Source organism: Lonchura striata, chromosome 3, assembly GCF_046129695.1.
Source record: "Lonchura striata isolate bLonStr1 chromosome 3, bLonStr1.mat, whole genome shotgun sequence".
NCBI lineage: Eukaryota > Metazoa > Chordata > Aves > Passeriformes > Estrildidae > Lonchura > Lonchura striata.
In genome coordinates, this window is record NC_134605.1 from 3079211 (window position 1) to 3094374 (window position 15164).

The window sequence follows — 15164 nt, forward strand, 5'->3', positions numbered from 1 at the left end:
ATGTGGCCTAAGGTAGTTGATATTGGAGCAGATGTGATCCACCAGTATTCCCATTTTTCTGCTAGACTCTGTGAATTTAACTGGGATATTGCTGAAAGAGGCAGGAATTCAATCTGTAAATAACTTTCTTAATAACACCTTTTCCACGCTTGGTTTTTCTGGATGTTATATTCACCAGCCCAGTTCCTGCTGATGGGATTGAGAGGGGTGAGGAGAAATTTGGCTTTTTGAGGGAGCAGCAGTCGTGTTAGCAGAAGGGGAAGGTTCCTGTAGTTATTTTCTTATTATCCTGATACCCAGCTTTCCCCTGGGTATCACTTCCCTGCTTTCTGCTGTGGCAGCTTGACTGCTGCTAGGTTAAACCTGAGTCCCTACACTCCAAATTTTCAAAGTTGTTGTCTTTTTTTTTTTTTTTTAATGTATACTGAGATAAATTTAATAGCAGAGCAATGCAGAATGTTAAATCACTGAACACCTCTCTGAACAAAGAGAACCCCAGAAATCCAAAGCCCAGCAACATTGTTTTAGTAATTTCCCACATACCTGCTCTGAGAGGATAAAATAATTTACTGAGATATGGTAAAGAACTTGAATTCCTCTTTTTGTCTTGAACTTATTGGCACAGTCAGCACTCAGTATAGCAGATACAGAGAGTGAAATAAAACCAAGCAACCAAGTTAAGGCCATAAATGTTTTTCATTTTTTTCCAGTAATTTTATGCATTTGATCTCTGTTTTCTAAACATTCTTTCATGCTGATATTAAACATACTTCCACTTCTTGTATTTGCACCAAAGCACCTCTCTTAATATTTTCTATGAATTAAAATGTCTAAACCTCTAAATTTTCAAAACGGATCCAACATTTTCAATGGCTAAGATACAGATCTATTTATAATATATTTTTTTATCTATTCATATGCAATGACTTTTTTTTTTTTTAAGAGAGAAATAGTTATTCAAGGCTTTTTTTTGTACTTCAGAAGATGTTGTTTTGAGCCTTGTATTGACGTCAAGGAGCTCGTTATCATTTTCATCATAACAACAGTGATAACAGTGATAACCACTTTATGTCTAATAACAACAGCTGGCCAGAAATGTTTTGTAAGTATTCAAACTTTTTCTAAAGTACAGAACAATGATTTTCATAGACTTTTCATTGGTTTTTGTCTTCTTTCAGACAGTATTTCATGCACATTTGTCAATCCTTAATTTGGAAGGAAGGAAATCAGTGACATTTGCTATTTGGATGTAATGAGCTGACTCTCAGAGAACCAGCACATCAGAGCTGCTCCTGGGGAACTGTGCAAATCCTTCTGAGCATCATTGTTCAGCAACAAAAGTCAAAACAATCCCTATTTTTGAAGACTTTGTTTCTATAGTCCCTGATTTCACAAATTTCACACGCAAACATGCGGCAATGCTTTAACTGCTGATTGTTCTCTCAACTTTGGAGTTTTATCAACAATCAGGGAAAACTGCTGACTACGTCATTTTAATCCACTTGTGGAGACGTTTAGCAACTTTTGGAAGAAAACATTATTGTTTGGGCTGAGTGCATGTTTACTCAAACAAACTGACAGCTGGATTGCCACAGTGAAGTCATTCCTCCAGAATCCATAATGCACTTAAACAGGCAGGAGGTTTCCTCCTGCATGAATACTGTCCCGATCTCCTTCAAACCAAAACGGTTTTTGATATGTTACTCTGGATTCAGAATCCATAATGCACTTAAACAGGCAGGAGGTTTCCTCCTGCATGAATACTGTCCTGATCTCCTTCAAACCAAAACGGTTTTTGATATGTTACTCTGGATCCAGGCACTTTGAAATCACCTTTTTTTGAAGCCACTTCAGAGCTGCAGTATCAGCACCTTAAAATCTTAATAGTCACCTTTACTCCCGTTCTTTATTCTGTATATTTCAATTGTACTGTGCTTTTTTAAGGACTTCCTTATACAATGCTCTGCATGAACCAAGTTTCATTCAATTCTGGGAAGTTGCCCTTGTCACATTGTGCCTGTGAGGAATTCTGTGTTCTCCTTCATCAGCACCACAGTGGAAGATACCCATGAAAGCTCAAGAGACAAGAACATCAATAATCTGTGGCAAAATAACCCAGAATTGTAGATGTTTTGATCCTGATAGTTCTGATCATCCCGATCTCTATCCATGGTCATGTTCTGGAGTTTACTTCTGAAAAGATGCTTTTAAAAAAAAGTTCACATTCTAGAACTGAAACTTTCCTTGGAGGGATTCCCAAAAGACCTCTGGGGTCAGAGTATGGAACATTTTCCCTCATTTTGTGGGAGAATTCAGGTGACTTGTGCTGACTTTCTGGAGTTCCTTGTGACAGGACAGTGACAGGCATCAGATTTCTGCACTCTTACTGTCCATTCACCACAGACCTGACCTTTCCTGGAGGCCATGACCTCAATATTAATTTGTTAATCCTGAATATTAGGAGAGAAGAAGAAAGGAGCAGTGGAATGGTAGAAGACAGAAAAAAAAAAAAAGAAAAAAAAAAGAAAAGGAATTTTCTGACAAGATGTTCTAAGTAGAAAGGTTTAACTGGCATGGTCTTTCTTCAGAGCAATGAACAAGCAGCACAACAGCAAGTGTCTTTCTAGTTCATAGTCAATAAACACAAGAGATGACAGTTTGGAAGAAGCAATTTCAGCTGTTTGAGCACCTTACTGTGTATTCAATTAATGGCAATTTAGCAATAATTGCAGTATTAGTGGCTCCTTAGCTGGGAAGGCTGGGCACACAGGCAAGAGCCACTGAAGAGCAACAACACAAGGGGGTGCTTGGAGAGTGCAAGGAAGATACCAGGGATTTAATGACCTGAAAGTGAAATATTTGAAACATAATTACATGAAGAACATTAGTTTTTCCCCTTGGATAATGTTTGAATAATGAGGACTGTACTGAAAAGTAAACAGCAGCCAGGGATTTGTTTTCTTTAGTCTCAAGAAGGGACATGATTTTTGAAATGTAGTGTTTGATTTAAATGGTGTCTGTCTGAATTTGAGAAGTAAGGAAATAAACTGAAATGTGTTTAAGTCAGGGGGACCAAATCCGTTGTTTGTGTCTATATTGCTGTACTTTTCAAGGCAGTTGTTTTGATTCATTCCAGCTGTGCTGTGCAGGAGTCCAGAAGCACTGGGCTATCTCACCTGCGTGTTGGGCATGATTTTTAGTAAACCTCCCTCATGTGTCTCCAAAAAAGGAGTGATATTTACCCTCCAGCATTTGGACCCACGGCTGCCTCACTGGGAGCAGAGAGGGCCAGATGCTCAGGAAAAGATGCATTTTACAGGTTTCTGTCCCTTCTCTGGCTCAGAGCACCATCACCAAGCACAGTCTAAGCAAAAAACAGATTTTTGAATAAGGTGCTGATTGCCCAGAGACTGCAGTGCTGCACAGCCAGTCTGGAATTTGTTGTGAGATTTGTTTAATTATATAAAATATTCTGCTCTGATATCCTAGGGTTGCTAAAATTCCCAGAAGATAAGTTGGTCTTTAAAATCAAATGAATGAAAACAGCAATTTAATTAAAACTTTAGTACTTCTGGGAAGGTTTTTTGATGTAGGCAGAAGGACTAAATTTACTTTGTTGTGATCATTTTCCCCTAAACACTGGCTTGCTGGGACTGATGGAAGTTGAACACTCTCTGCATCCCACATGAATTTCCTTCAGTTGTCCTGCTCCTGTCCCAGCTATGTCCTGAAAATAAATGTATGGCATAGATCCCTTTCATTTCTCAGGAGGATAATGCTTCTCCTAGCTGAAATAGATTATTTTAAAACAAAACCATTTTCATCCTCAGCCTGCTCCTAGGTGCCACTCAAATTCAAAAGGCAGAGGCGTGAATGCAGGTTGTCCAAAAAGACCTCTCAATCTGTTTAATTCTCAAAGGCTATTCTGCCATTTGACTGTAACACACAGTAGTGCTTCAAGACTGAAAATTTTTTAAAATTCCAACCTCTTCCCCAGCACACAGGAAAGCTTTTACCACTGTCATGGAGGCTGATGGCAAAATTGATAACTACAATTTTCTGGCAAGGTACACATTCCTTAACTTTGCTTTCTAGTGTATCAGTAACTTTCACTCATTTTCCTGTGCCAGGTCAGGGTCTTGACATGTTCAGTCTTTTGCAAGAAAGTAAACTTGATTTTATTATGGCTTGATACAAAATAATGAGCTTTACTTGTCTTATCCAGCCTTGCCACAGGTTTTTGTGCTTGAAATTTCATTATTCTGGAATGAGAGTTTTCTGCCTGAATGGGCATCCACCCCAACATTTGCTTCCTGTGTCTTTTTCTGTCAACTCTGTTTTTTTTACAATTTTGCAAAAATGCAGAGGGAGAAACTTTAGATCCAACAGATTTAATCAATAAGGATTTCAGTGTAGAAATGCTTGTAGCTAGAATTTAATACAGGGCTCAGATGATGATGACTAAATAGAAGGGCATGAAAGGGATTTTTCTAAGGCTGGAATGTGTGGGTTTCTGGAGTTTCTTATTTGGGCAAGAGAGTTTAATTGTGATAATTATAAGACTACAGTACTACAGCTAATGAAAACATATGAAAATATCTAATGAAATTATAGTAATGATATTTGAAGGCAGCTTAGGGTCTCTTTTCTGCCTTCCTCAGGGTGGTATGTCTAGACTCTGCAAACCTTCTGTTAATCATGTTAAGAGGGCCTAGAACAGAGCAAAGTCCTTTGCTTTAGCAGCAAAGACTGCTGAACATCTCAAATTCTATGATGGATATCTTGCAAGGGTTAGTCAGGTCCATTTTGCCCTCAGTCCAGTCTGGCAGATCACACAGGGCTCAGGGCAGTTGGACCTCTTGCAATAAGGGCTGTACATCTCCTTAGCTCCTGCATAATGTCCTTAATCTCTCTTCACCAAATAAATGCCACTGCTCTACTTTCCACTGATCTCATGCAGAAAAAACCCTTGAGCATTGCTGGGGAAGCAGTTCATTTGACAGTATGGAAACAACTGTGCATTCTGTGGCCTTGCATTTCTTTCCCTTTGAGAAATTAAACAATTTTGTTTTTAAAACACATTTAAAATATTTCAATTAGAAAAAAAAAAAATCCATTTCTGACTTATAAGCACACAATGAGTATATACTTACTAGACATGTAGAGCTCTTTCATGCTTTTCCTATAAGGTACTTTTGAAAATACCTAGGGTATTCAGAGTTTGCATTTTTTACTTCTCTTCCCCAGCAGAAGACAGACCAGCCCTGCTTGATAACTAGTTGCAGAGGATCAAGAAAAAAATTGCATTAGTATTTTTCCACTGAATAGCTAGAATATCATCTGCTCAGCTAAAGCTGGCCTTGGAGTCTAACATTTTTTTTAGTGGCACATTTCTGTGTTGTTTGTATCAGTGTGTTCTTTGTAATGGCAATACTGGGGAGATGGTACTCTTGGTTTCCACCAATGAAGAATTCCATGACTATTAGTACATGCAAGAGCTGGGGAATGGACTCTGGAGAAGCCACTTTCTTTAATTCTAAAAACCAAGCTATGTTAAACAATGACACCTCCCCCTACACACACTCATACTGTAACAAAAGAAAACCTCAAAATGCCAAAGAAAGAGAAAAACAACAGCTGACCATGTGATGGTGTTATGGATAAAAATTGATCCAGCTGAATTAAAAATAAAATTTTATTATAGTGATTGAATTCTGTCTGAGCCAGCCACAAAAAAAAGGACAATGCTGAGCCTGGGATTGGCACTGGGTGGGTCACAGGTTTGACCACTCCAGCAGAGGTTCCCCCTCTGCCCACACACCCCTCCCAGTGCAAGCAGTTTTTACAGAGAATGTTTCACCCAAGGCTGGGATTTTGGTGATCAGCCTTTTCTTTCCATTGAAATTCCTACATACTCATAAAGTCTCTTTTCTCTGCGTTGGGGTGGAACAATTTGGTGTCAGTGGTGATGAATCTCCCTGATGGAGTTACTGGAACACAGCATTCAGATGTATCAGCCCGGAGGATTCCAGCAATCCCAAGCTGGAGTTGTTGCCAGGATGATCATATAATGATTTTCACGAGGAGGGACCTTAAAAATCACCCAGTTCCAACCCCTCAGCCATGGGCAGGGATGCTTCCCACTAGACATCCAGCCTGGCCTTCCACACTTCCAGGGATGGGGCATCCACGGCCTCTGGATGGCTTGTCCAATGCCTGGATGAGGAAGTTGTCCTCTACACGCTCCAGGAGTGCCCTGGTAGCTTGCAGGCAGCTGCATCACCTTCTCAGCAGGTGTTGGTGAGGTGGGTGTTAAAGACTACATTCAGTGCAGCTGAACTCGGGATGCAGCTGCAGTACAAGATGCAGGTTGAGCTCTGAGGGGGCAGGAGCCCAAGCCCAAGGCAAGGGACCATGACCTGCCCTTTGCAGGGACCTGTGGGGCATCAGGAGACTCAGGGGCACAGTAGGAGCTGATGAGCCCAGACCTTCACATCAGACAGCGAGGGGATAAAAGCACACGAGTTTCTTTATTCAAGGTTCCTCCTCAGAGGCACCAGCTCGAGTTGTTATTTTGTTATTTAGTTACTGCATCATGGTTAAACTGTTTTGAGGATCTGGACACCTGAGACTCTGCTATGGGAAACCCAGGGCTAAGCTGGTAAGGAAACCTTGTCTGACTTTGTGGGAGTGGAGAATACAGCTGGGAAGACCTTTGGTCCCAAGTGAGGTGATGTGAGAGTGGCTCCAGAGCAGCTCTTGCGTGGTTGGACAGGGAAGTTTCCTTAACACTGACCTCCCCTCCCTTCCTAGCCTCTTGCTTCTGAAAAGCCCATAGCCCCCAGCTGCAGGGCAGTTTGGGAAGTGTCCCAGCATGCTTCCATGATGACAATTTGATCATAGCTAGGTTTGGAAGGGACCTAAAAGCTCATCTGGTTCCAACACCCCTGCAATAGGCAGGGACACCTTCTACTAGACCATGTAGCTCAAGGCCCCATCTAGCCTGGCCTTCAACACTTCCAAGGATGAGGCAACCACAACCTCTCTGGGCAACCTGTGCCAGTGCCTGACCACTCTTATTGTCCAGCATTTCTTCCTAGTATCCAGTAGAAACAGCTTAAGCTCTTCCCCTCTTCCCTGCCTGCCCCTGGGACGAGGCCCTCTCCAGAACCTTCTGCAGGTTCTGGAAGGGGCTCTAGAAGTTCTAAAAGGCCAACAGCAGCCAGCAGCCGTTGGTCACTTGACCCTGGCCAGTCATGAGCCCAACATTCTGGAGCCTGGGAGTTAGAGAGACGGACCAACCAGCAGGCTCAGATCCAGGTGACATCACAGGGACTGCAGAGCACCTGAGGCAGCTGCAGGCGCAGAGCAGCAGGAGGGCACTGCAGTGTGGGCTCCTGCCCTGCTTCCCTCTCGTCCCCTTTGGGTATTGGTGTCATTTGGCAGTCACCCTGCACCTTCTCGAGTCAGAAGAGGAATGCCTAAAGACATGGGTAGAATCAGTCATTTGATGGACCTTCCCACCTGTGAACTCCACAGACTTGGTGAGATCGCAGAGCTGGTGGCTTCTGTTCGCCTCTCACGCATCCGTAAGAAAAAGCTAGCGCTGGCCTTGAGGAATGAAGGCTATATTCCAAAGCTGCTACAGCTTTTCCAAGTCTGTGAGAGTGTAAAGAACACTGAAGGCTTGCATCTTCTGTTTGACATTGTGAGAGGAATTTTGTACCTGGACAAAGCCATTCTGTTCGAGGTGATGTTTTCTGATGAGTGTATTCTGGGTGTTGTTGGATGCCTTGAATATGATCCTTCTTTGGCTCAGCCAGGATGGCACAGGGAATTCTTGACCAAAACAGCAAAGCTTCAGGAGGTTATTCCCATCAGAGACCCTGAACTCAGGCAAAAAATCCGCCAGACATCCAGGGCACAGTACATTCACACCATCATCATGCCTAACCCATCAGATGTTGAAGTGGGTTTTCTTTCTACCCTCAATTCCTTCATCAGCTCCAGCAAAGAGGAGATTTTACATGCATTGCAGGTAAGTGAGGTTAATGAGGCTTAGGTGGGATCTGTAGAGATCCCTCTGGCTCTAGTTTGGAAATTATTTAAAGCTGGTGAACACTGTATAAGTTAATCACAGGCACTTTCATTCGCACAATGTTTTGAATGCTTTCCCTTCTTTCTGATCCCTTGGATTTTTTGTATTTTCAAATTGATAAATTTCAGGTGAATATCTTAATACTTTTTATGGGCTGTAACAAGATAAAGTCCTCTTTGATTGCCAAGCAAAACTTTGGAGCTGGTTTTGTATAACTATTTAAGGAACATGTAACTTCTGGTATTTCATTCCAAGGACATTTACTACACTGTTTTCCATGTAAAGGGGTGCAGAGAAATGGGTAGACAGACATGGCAGAAAGTGCCAAAACCCTTGAGAGATGAAGATATTCCTGGGTTTCTTGGAGTCTAAATAATGAAACGCTTTACAAGAAGTGTAGTGTTGGCCTATATATCCTTAAATATCTTACACCAGCAGAGGATGTGAATCTGAAAAGCAATCAGATTTCAGTTTTCAGAAGGCACTGAGTAATTTTTGTTCTCTTTGTGTGCTTCACAGAAAGATGAGGAATTTTTGCCTGAAGTTTTTGCACAATTAACAAATGGAGCTACAGCTGGTGAGCAACAATGTGAATTGGTAAGTCAGCAGTCTGGGTGGTTCCTCAAAGGCTTTAAATAAGAGGGATGAAGTAAAACTGTTCTGAGAGTTCTGCAGTCTTAGAAGTACTTCTGGAGAATCAGGCAGTACAGCCCCCAGTAAAATTGTAACTGCTTCTTTCTTTCAGAGAGTTTTCTGACTCAAATACACAAAAACATTTTTCTTTTCTCTTGTGCACCAGATGAAGTTTTTCAAGGAATTCTGTGCCTTTTCTTTAACATTACCTGAGAAAAGAGATGAATTTCTTCAAACTTTGTCAAAGTTGAGATTTCTTCCAATTCTTGAAATGTTAATGGTAAGTGAAAACTTAGAACTGGTTTTAATAAAACTAGAAAAGCCCACAGCCATATAGTGGTTGGGGTTTATTTTTGTTTTGTTTGATTTGGTTTGGTTTTGTTTTTAGTCTGCTGAGCACCTTTCTGTAAGTCTGATTGGAAAGTTTTACTCTGCTAAGAGTGGAGGTTTCTGGTAATGTCCAGAATCCAGATCTGGTAATGTCCAGTTCTGCTCTGGAGTAGCCTGGCTTGACTGCTCTTACTATTTTTACTTTTCAGACTTCATGATGGAGTAGTCTAAGGGCCATGGAGTCCTTGTGACAAGGTAGCCAAAAGGTGAAAAAGACTTTTTCATGTGGAAGCTTGATTGTTGTTTTCTATTATCAGATAAAATCACATCCCTTAAGGAAAATTCTGGATTCTTGTTGCCTGTAAATGGGCACAGAAACTGTGGTTCAGCTTGATTTGTACAGTTGTCCTTAGGTACAAAATTAAAAAATAGTAGATAGAAGGCTTAGAAAATCAATAAAGTCTTTGATATTTAAGTAAGTAGGACATTGTGAATGTTTCCTGCTTAAGTTAGGGCTCTGAAATACACAGAAAACCTTGTGTCCTTTCCAAAGGAGGAACATAGTAGGGAAAGGATTTGCCTAGTTCCTTGTTTTTCTGTAACCACATTATTGTGTTTCTCATTAAATTTTTTGCAATGAAATGTTCTCCAGTTTTTAAACTGCCTCTTCTTTGCAGCTACATGTGATAATAAATGCCAAACTTTATTTACTCTAACAAATTAACCTCTTTTTTTTTTTTCTTTTTTTTTTTTTTTGTGAGGGAATGGATGATGTGCAAGTTAGATCTGCTGCTACAGATATATTGTCTTATCTAGTAGAATTTAGTCCAGCCACCATCCAAAAATTTGTAATGCAAGAGGCCCAGCAGAGTGAGAATGTAAGTAAAAGTGGCTTGGAGTTTGTTGAATATAACCCTTTTAGGGCAAACAGGAAAATAACCAGCAAAATAAAACCTAAATTCCTGTGTTTTGTTTTATTTTTTTAAAAATTGCAGAAAGTAGGGAACTCATTCCATCCTTGTGAATAATTATTTTGTGATTTCTTTCTTTGGGTTTTTTTTTGCAGGATACCCAACTCATCACTGAGGTCATTGAGCAGATAATCTGTCGTCCTGACCCTGAATTTGGAGGAGATAATCAGTTAATGGAGATTTTGTGTGCTCTGATTGATCCAAAGAAAATGCTGGCCACAGCTAGTGTAAGAGAACATGAATGGCAGTGAAAACATGGCAAACTTAAAAGCCTGGTATTCTCTATTGCTGTTACTGTGGGCAGAGGATAAAAAATTATAGGATTTTTTTAACTGAGTGGAGTGTGGTCTGATAGTGACTTTAAATAGGACAAAAAATAATCTAATTTTTCTGCTGAAAGGTATGTGTCTGGGGCATCATGCCAGCATTAAACCACACAATCCCATGTGTCCGTGCCATAGCACTTTCTGACCGTAGCTCTCTCCATCTGGATGGTAAATCCTGAAAGATTTTAATCCATTGTTAAGTACCAGAATACCTGTAAAATGTCTTACAGGTTGTTCTGAGCAAAACTAGGTACACTTCAGAATGGTTTAAGGACACTATATCAAGCACTTTGAGTCATTGGTGTTTTTTCCAGTATATATTCCCAGCATCCATGCTGGGAATTCTTTTAGTGACAGCTAGCTTGTTTGGAGACACAAGAAACACAAGTTTGTCCCAAAATAAAGAAATTGATCTTGTGTGAACAGTGCTGCAAATCCAAAAAACCCAGTAGAATTCTTTGTAGGCTGTTTCTTCTGTTACTACTCTGTTATTTAAAAGGTTGTATGTGAATTCCAATGTTTAATGAAATTATTTTTGTTTTAGAGTTTAGAAATATTCGAATTTCTCGATATCTTCTACGACCGTTACATTCATGTTCTTACAGCACCGCTTCTGGCTGATACATCAGAAGAATGGTATGAAATAGGTAATGACAATTTTGATTTTTTTTTCCCTTTGAAGGGCCTTACAGTCCTGGTAACAGCAATAGACCTGTGATGCCTGCTGGGAATACACTTGCTGCAAGCAAGTCCCCAGGGATTCTGGGGGCAGGATTTTCATATCCCTTTCCTGAAGCTGTGAATGCTGACATAACTTGATGGAGTATTTTGCAAAGATGAACTTCCTTCGTGTATATTGAGAATAATGTCATGGTTTTACAAGTCTAATTTTAAAGAATATTTACTGTAAAGGCAAAAAAGCCACAGTTGTGTTTGGATTTTTCCTTCTGACCCAATGCCCTGCTTCCCAAATCAATCCAGTAAAACAAAAGCCCACTAAAAATATGTCAGGAACTGCAATAGCAATTGAGCACAGTGTACTTTGATGGTACTTTTTTTTTTTTTGTACAACTTATGGAATTAATTTTTCTTCTAGATAATTATCAAACAGCAGAAACACTTGCCTCAGTTTTGGAGCTGCTGTCTTTTTGTGTGGAACGGCACAAGTATCACATGAAGATTTTCATCATCAAGAAAGATCTCCTAAGACGAACATTGGTCTTGATGAAATCCAAACACAAATTTCTGGCCTTGTGTGAGTATGGAACTGTCGTGATTTCCTTTTTCAAGGCTTTGTGTGTCCTGTGTGGAAGGTGTAGCAGTACCAATGTACACTTGAACTCAGAATTCCTGTTCATTTGCTGTGTTTTACAGGCTACAATTAAGTAATTTAAGGAAAAACTTAATTAAGGAAAAAAGGAGGTATTGGCTGTCTGTAAGCACAGACCAATGCAGTTTCTTGTGGGAAGGGGATTGTTGTCTCTTTTGAAGTCTACAGGAATCCTTTCAAATCTTCATGACAGGATCCTTTGTTTCTTGCCTTTTTCAGTGGAAATTGTGTCCTTTCTTAATAATGTCCTAAATCTGGTTCTTCTCATGGAGAGTGAATGAAATTCTGTGAACCAGGATTTTAAAGACTTAGGGCTGGTTCTGGGAGGGGAACAAGGACAAAAGCATGGTGGGGAGTTAATAGTTTATCTTTATGCATGATGGAATGTATTACTGCTGTACTTGAGAAAGAAATCCATGGTTTCTGATGACCTTCAAATATGCAGGAAAGTCCAAGAAGGAAAGAAAAGTGACCTATCAATAAGTCTGCTTCTGCACTTTGGGGGTGCATCTTCCTCTTGGGATAACGCCAGGTTTTTCAACTCTTCCACAAGAAGGTGAGATCCTGGCATGTGGTGGTTGAATGCTTGGATGTCTTTCTTCACCCAGGTGCTCTTCGCTTTCTGAGGAGGATAATTGGCCTGAAAGATGAACTTTACAACCGCTACATCACTCGGGGAAACCTCTTTGAGCCAGTAGTAAACGCTGTGTTGGACAACAGGAATAAGTGCAACCTGCTCAAGTCTGCCTCCATGGAGCTGTTTGAATTCATCCAAAAGGTGAGTTCAGCAGAGCAGCCTCAGCACCAGCACATCCAGCACCTCATAGATTTTCCAAAATATCAAACATCCTGTTTTACTGAAAGGGTCACAAATGGGACTGGGACGTTTATTGTCTATTGCCCATTTCTAAGGGAAGTTTAATAATTCTTTCTAGAGCTCATCTTTTTTCCTCAGAATAAATCTGATTGCTTCCCATTTGTTCTTGAAAAGAATATTTTGGTTCTGGACAAGGAATCAGTTAGTTTTCAAAATAAAGTTAAAAGCTTTCTGACTTTCTGTGTGTGAACATTTGAGACTGAAACCCTGTTTTGTTCTTATTCAGGAGGATATTCAGATCCTTATTGCACATATAGTTGAGAACTTCTCTGATGCACTGGAATCTGTCAAATACATTCACACATTCCAGGGACTGAAGACAAAATATGAGCACAAAAAAGACCAGCAAAACAAGCAACTGAACAGGTATGGCCCAGTTTCTGCCTTATGAGGCTGTCAGTGACTGCCATTCTGCAGGCCTACTGGTTGGGTTTTAATTTCCCACAGAGCAGCAGAAGCAGGTGGCTGGGATTGGGGTTGGATTTCATTTTGGCTGAAAACTTCTTGGGTTAGAGTAAACCCCCATCTACCTTTGTTTGAGTAGAGCTGATGTCAGTAGATTAAATGTTCTGCTCAGAAAATTCTCAGCTGATGAAGGGCAGAATCTTGCTTTGTTCTTCTGAGTTAGGATTCAGTCTGCCTCATTATCACCTGGGTATTCGTGAAGCTTATGGTGAGGGTGGAAGCAGGGATGGAGCTGGATTGTCTTCTCCAAGGCAATTAATTCTAAAGCTTTGGAAGCCATTTATGACCTGGCTGAGTCTGAAACATCAGGCAAAGCTTCCATCATTTGTCCCATGTCTCTTGCAGCATCCCCGTCACGTTGGCTGGTGAGACATTTGTCAAAGAAGCAGCAGTCTCACAGGTGGATGAAGATGTGCAGCTCAGTGAAGAGAAGGCAGCACCAGCATCACCAGCAAGCTCCAGTGGCTCCTATCCAATGTACACAACCCAGAACACAGTGGAGAAAGCCCCCAAGGTGGGAGAGAACTTTTAGGGAAGCTCCTGTCCTCATGCAGGACAGCAGAGCAGCCTCGTGGAGCTTTACTGGGTGTAATGTCAGCAATAGCCTTGTACAGGGTACCTTAGTTGGGGACAAATTCACCCAAATCCCTGACTAGTTTCACCAAGAGTGAAACCCTGACTAGTCTGGGGTAGGGTTCAAGGAGGATAAGGCAGGACTGGAGTCTGCTGGTAATCTGGTCAGCACAGGTTAATTTTGCCTCTTCTGCATGCTTGAACTGTTGCTACTCCTTGGCTTTCGTCCCTGCTCAGCTGGTGCCCTGTGTGTGTGATATACAGATGAGATTGCCTTTTGTGGAATCTGTCTCCCATCAGGGAATTAATAAGTGTTTTTAAGCAGATAAAATGCAGGAAGTGTGTGGGAATCCAGAACTTCCCTCTGGCTGCCCTGGCAGGTCTGGGACCCTGGCAGGGGGTCAGGAACCCCCCTGTACAGAGCCCCCAAAGACACTGGCTGTGATCTCTGTCCATGGAAAAGAGTTTTCAATCTTACAGGATCAATTACAAGCTCTGAGTGTTTGATATGAGTAATAATTAAGTGTGGCACGGTGCAAAAGTAAAATTTTAGGATTCTAGATGAGGGGTTCAAAGGGGACAAGATGGAGGAAATTGGGTGTGTCTTGTCCTTTTTCTCCTTCTCCATGCCCTCCATGTTTCACTGTGGTGTTGGCATTTTTCTGTAGGTTCAGGCTGGGGACACACTGTCCAACGTAGGTGACAGATATTGGCACGTTATTGTAAATCCAGCCCAGGGAATTTCTGGTATTTAATGTTTGTAACATCCCACTGAGGGCAGAGCCCCACACGCTGCCCTGCAGGACAGAGCTGGGCAGGGCAGCAGAACATGTGAGAGATAAACAGAATAAACAACCTTGGAACCAGCACAGACCAATTATGGCTTCTGCTTTGGCAGCGGGGCTGACAGACAGAGACTTTCTACATCTCAGAATCATCAGTACCTCTGATTCTGACAGAGAGTGATAAATCTTTTATGCCTTTGACAGTTGAGCATTTTTTGAATCTTACCTTCCAAGCAGCTACAGAAAACGGTGGCAAGAATTTTATTGCTCACCCCTAAGACTTGAGGACAAAACACATGTGCAGCATGTATTTTTTCACTGTGGGAACTTCATTTTTTTACCTTTTTTTTAATTGGCAGAGAGGTCTATTTGAAGTATTTGGCTATCCTGATGGTGAAGATGATGGGACATCACCAAAGAAAAGAGCTCGTCTGGACTCCTAAAGGAAACGTAAATTGTAAAATATGAACTTTTATTGTGGATTTTCCAGTGCTGCAACTGTTTCATGTTAAAATACAGAACCAGCTGCAATCCATCACATAGATCTCTCTTATAATATATATTATTATATAGTAATAGTGCAATGTAGTGGTTATATATTTTTAGAATGTAATATAATATAAGTAATATAATTAATATTACAAAATATAGTAGCAATATATAGTAACATATGTGAGGTCCATTTCTCATGGAATAGTTTAATATGAAGCCATTTCTATGTTTTGGAGATTTAGTTAGTATTTAGTTTAAGGTAGTAGCTTGTTTCAATTGTAGCT

At 40.8% G+C, this 15164-nt stretch overlaps 1 protein-coding gene across 1 annotated transcript; it reads left to right on the forward strand.

Moving 5' to 3' along the window:
* Positions 1 to 7489: 7489 nt before the first annotated feature.
* Positions 7490 to 14831, forward strand: LOC110484900 (serine/threonine-protein phosphatase 4 regulatory subunit 3B). The gene is made up of 11 exons (XM_031504518.2): positions 7490 to 8038; positions 8618 to 8695; positions 8898 to 9011; positions 9823 to 9939; positions 10128 to 10259; positions 10903 to 11005; positions 11455 to 11613; positions 12297 to 12466; positions 12792 to 12931; positions 13376 to 13544; positions 14748 to 14831. Exons 1-11 carry the CDS (start codon positions 7490 to 7492, stop codon positions 14829 to 14831), a joined length of 1815 nt encoding a protein of 604 aa, XP_031360378.2.
* The last annotated feature ends 333 nt before the right edge of the window (positions 14832 to 15164 follow it).

Bases quoted from the DNA above. Each gene is read 5' to 3' on its own strand.
- LOC110484900 (XM_031504518.2), top strand. From the start codon at position 7,490: ATGGGTAGAATCAGTCATTTGATGGACCTTCCCACCTGTGAACTCCAC. The intron at 11,614-12,296 runs GTGAGTATGGAA...TTCTTCACCCAG, and splicing joins ACACAAATTTCTGGCCTTGT to GTGCTCTTCGCTTTCTGAGG. The intron at 12,932-13,375 runs GTATGGCCCAGT...TGTCTCTTGCAG, and splicing joins CAAAACAAGCAACTGAACAG to CATCCCCGTCACGTTGGCTG.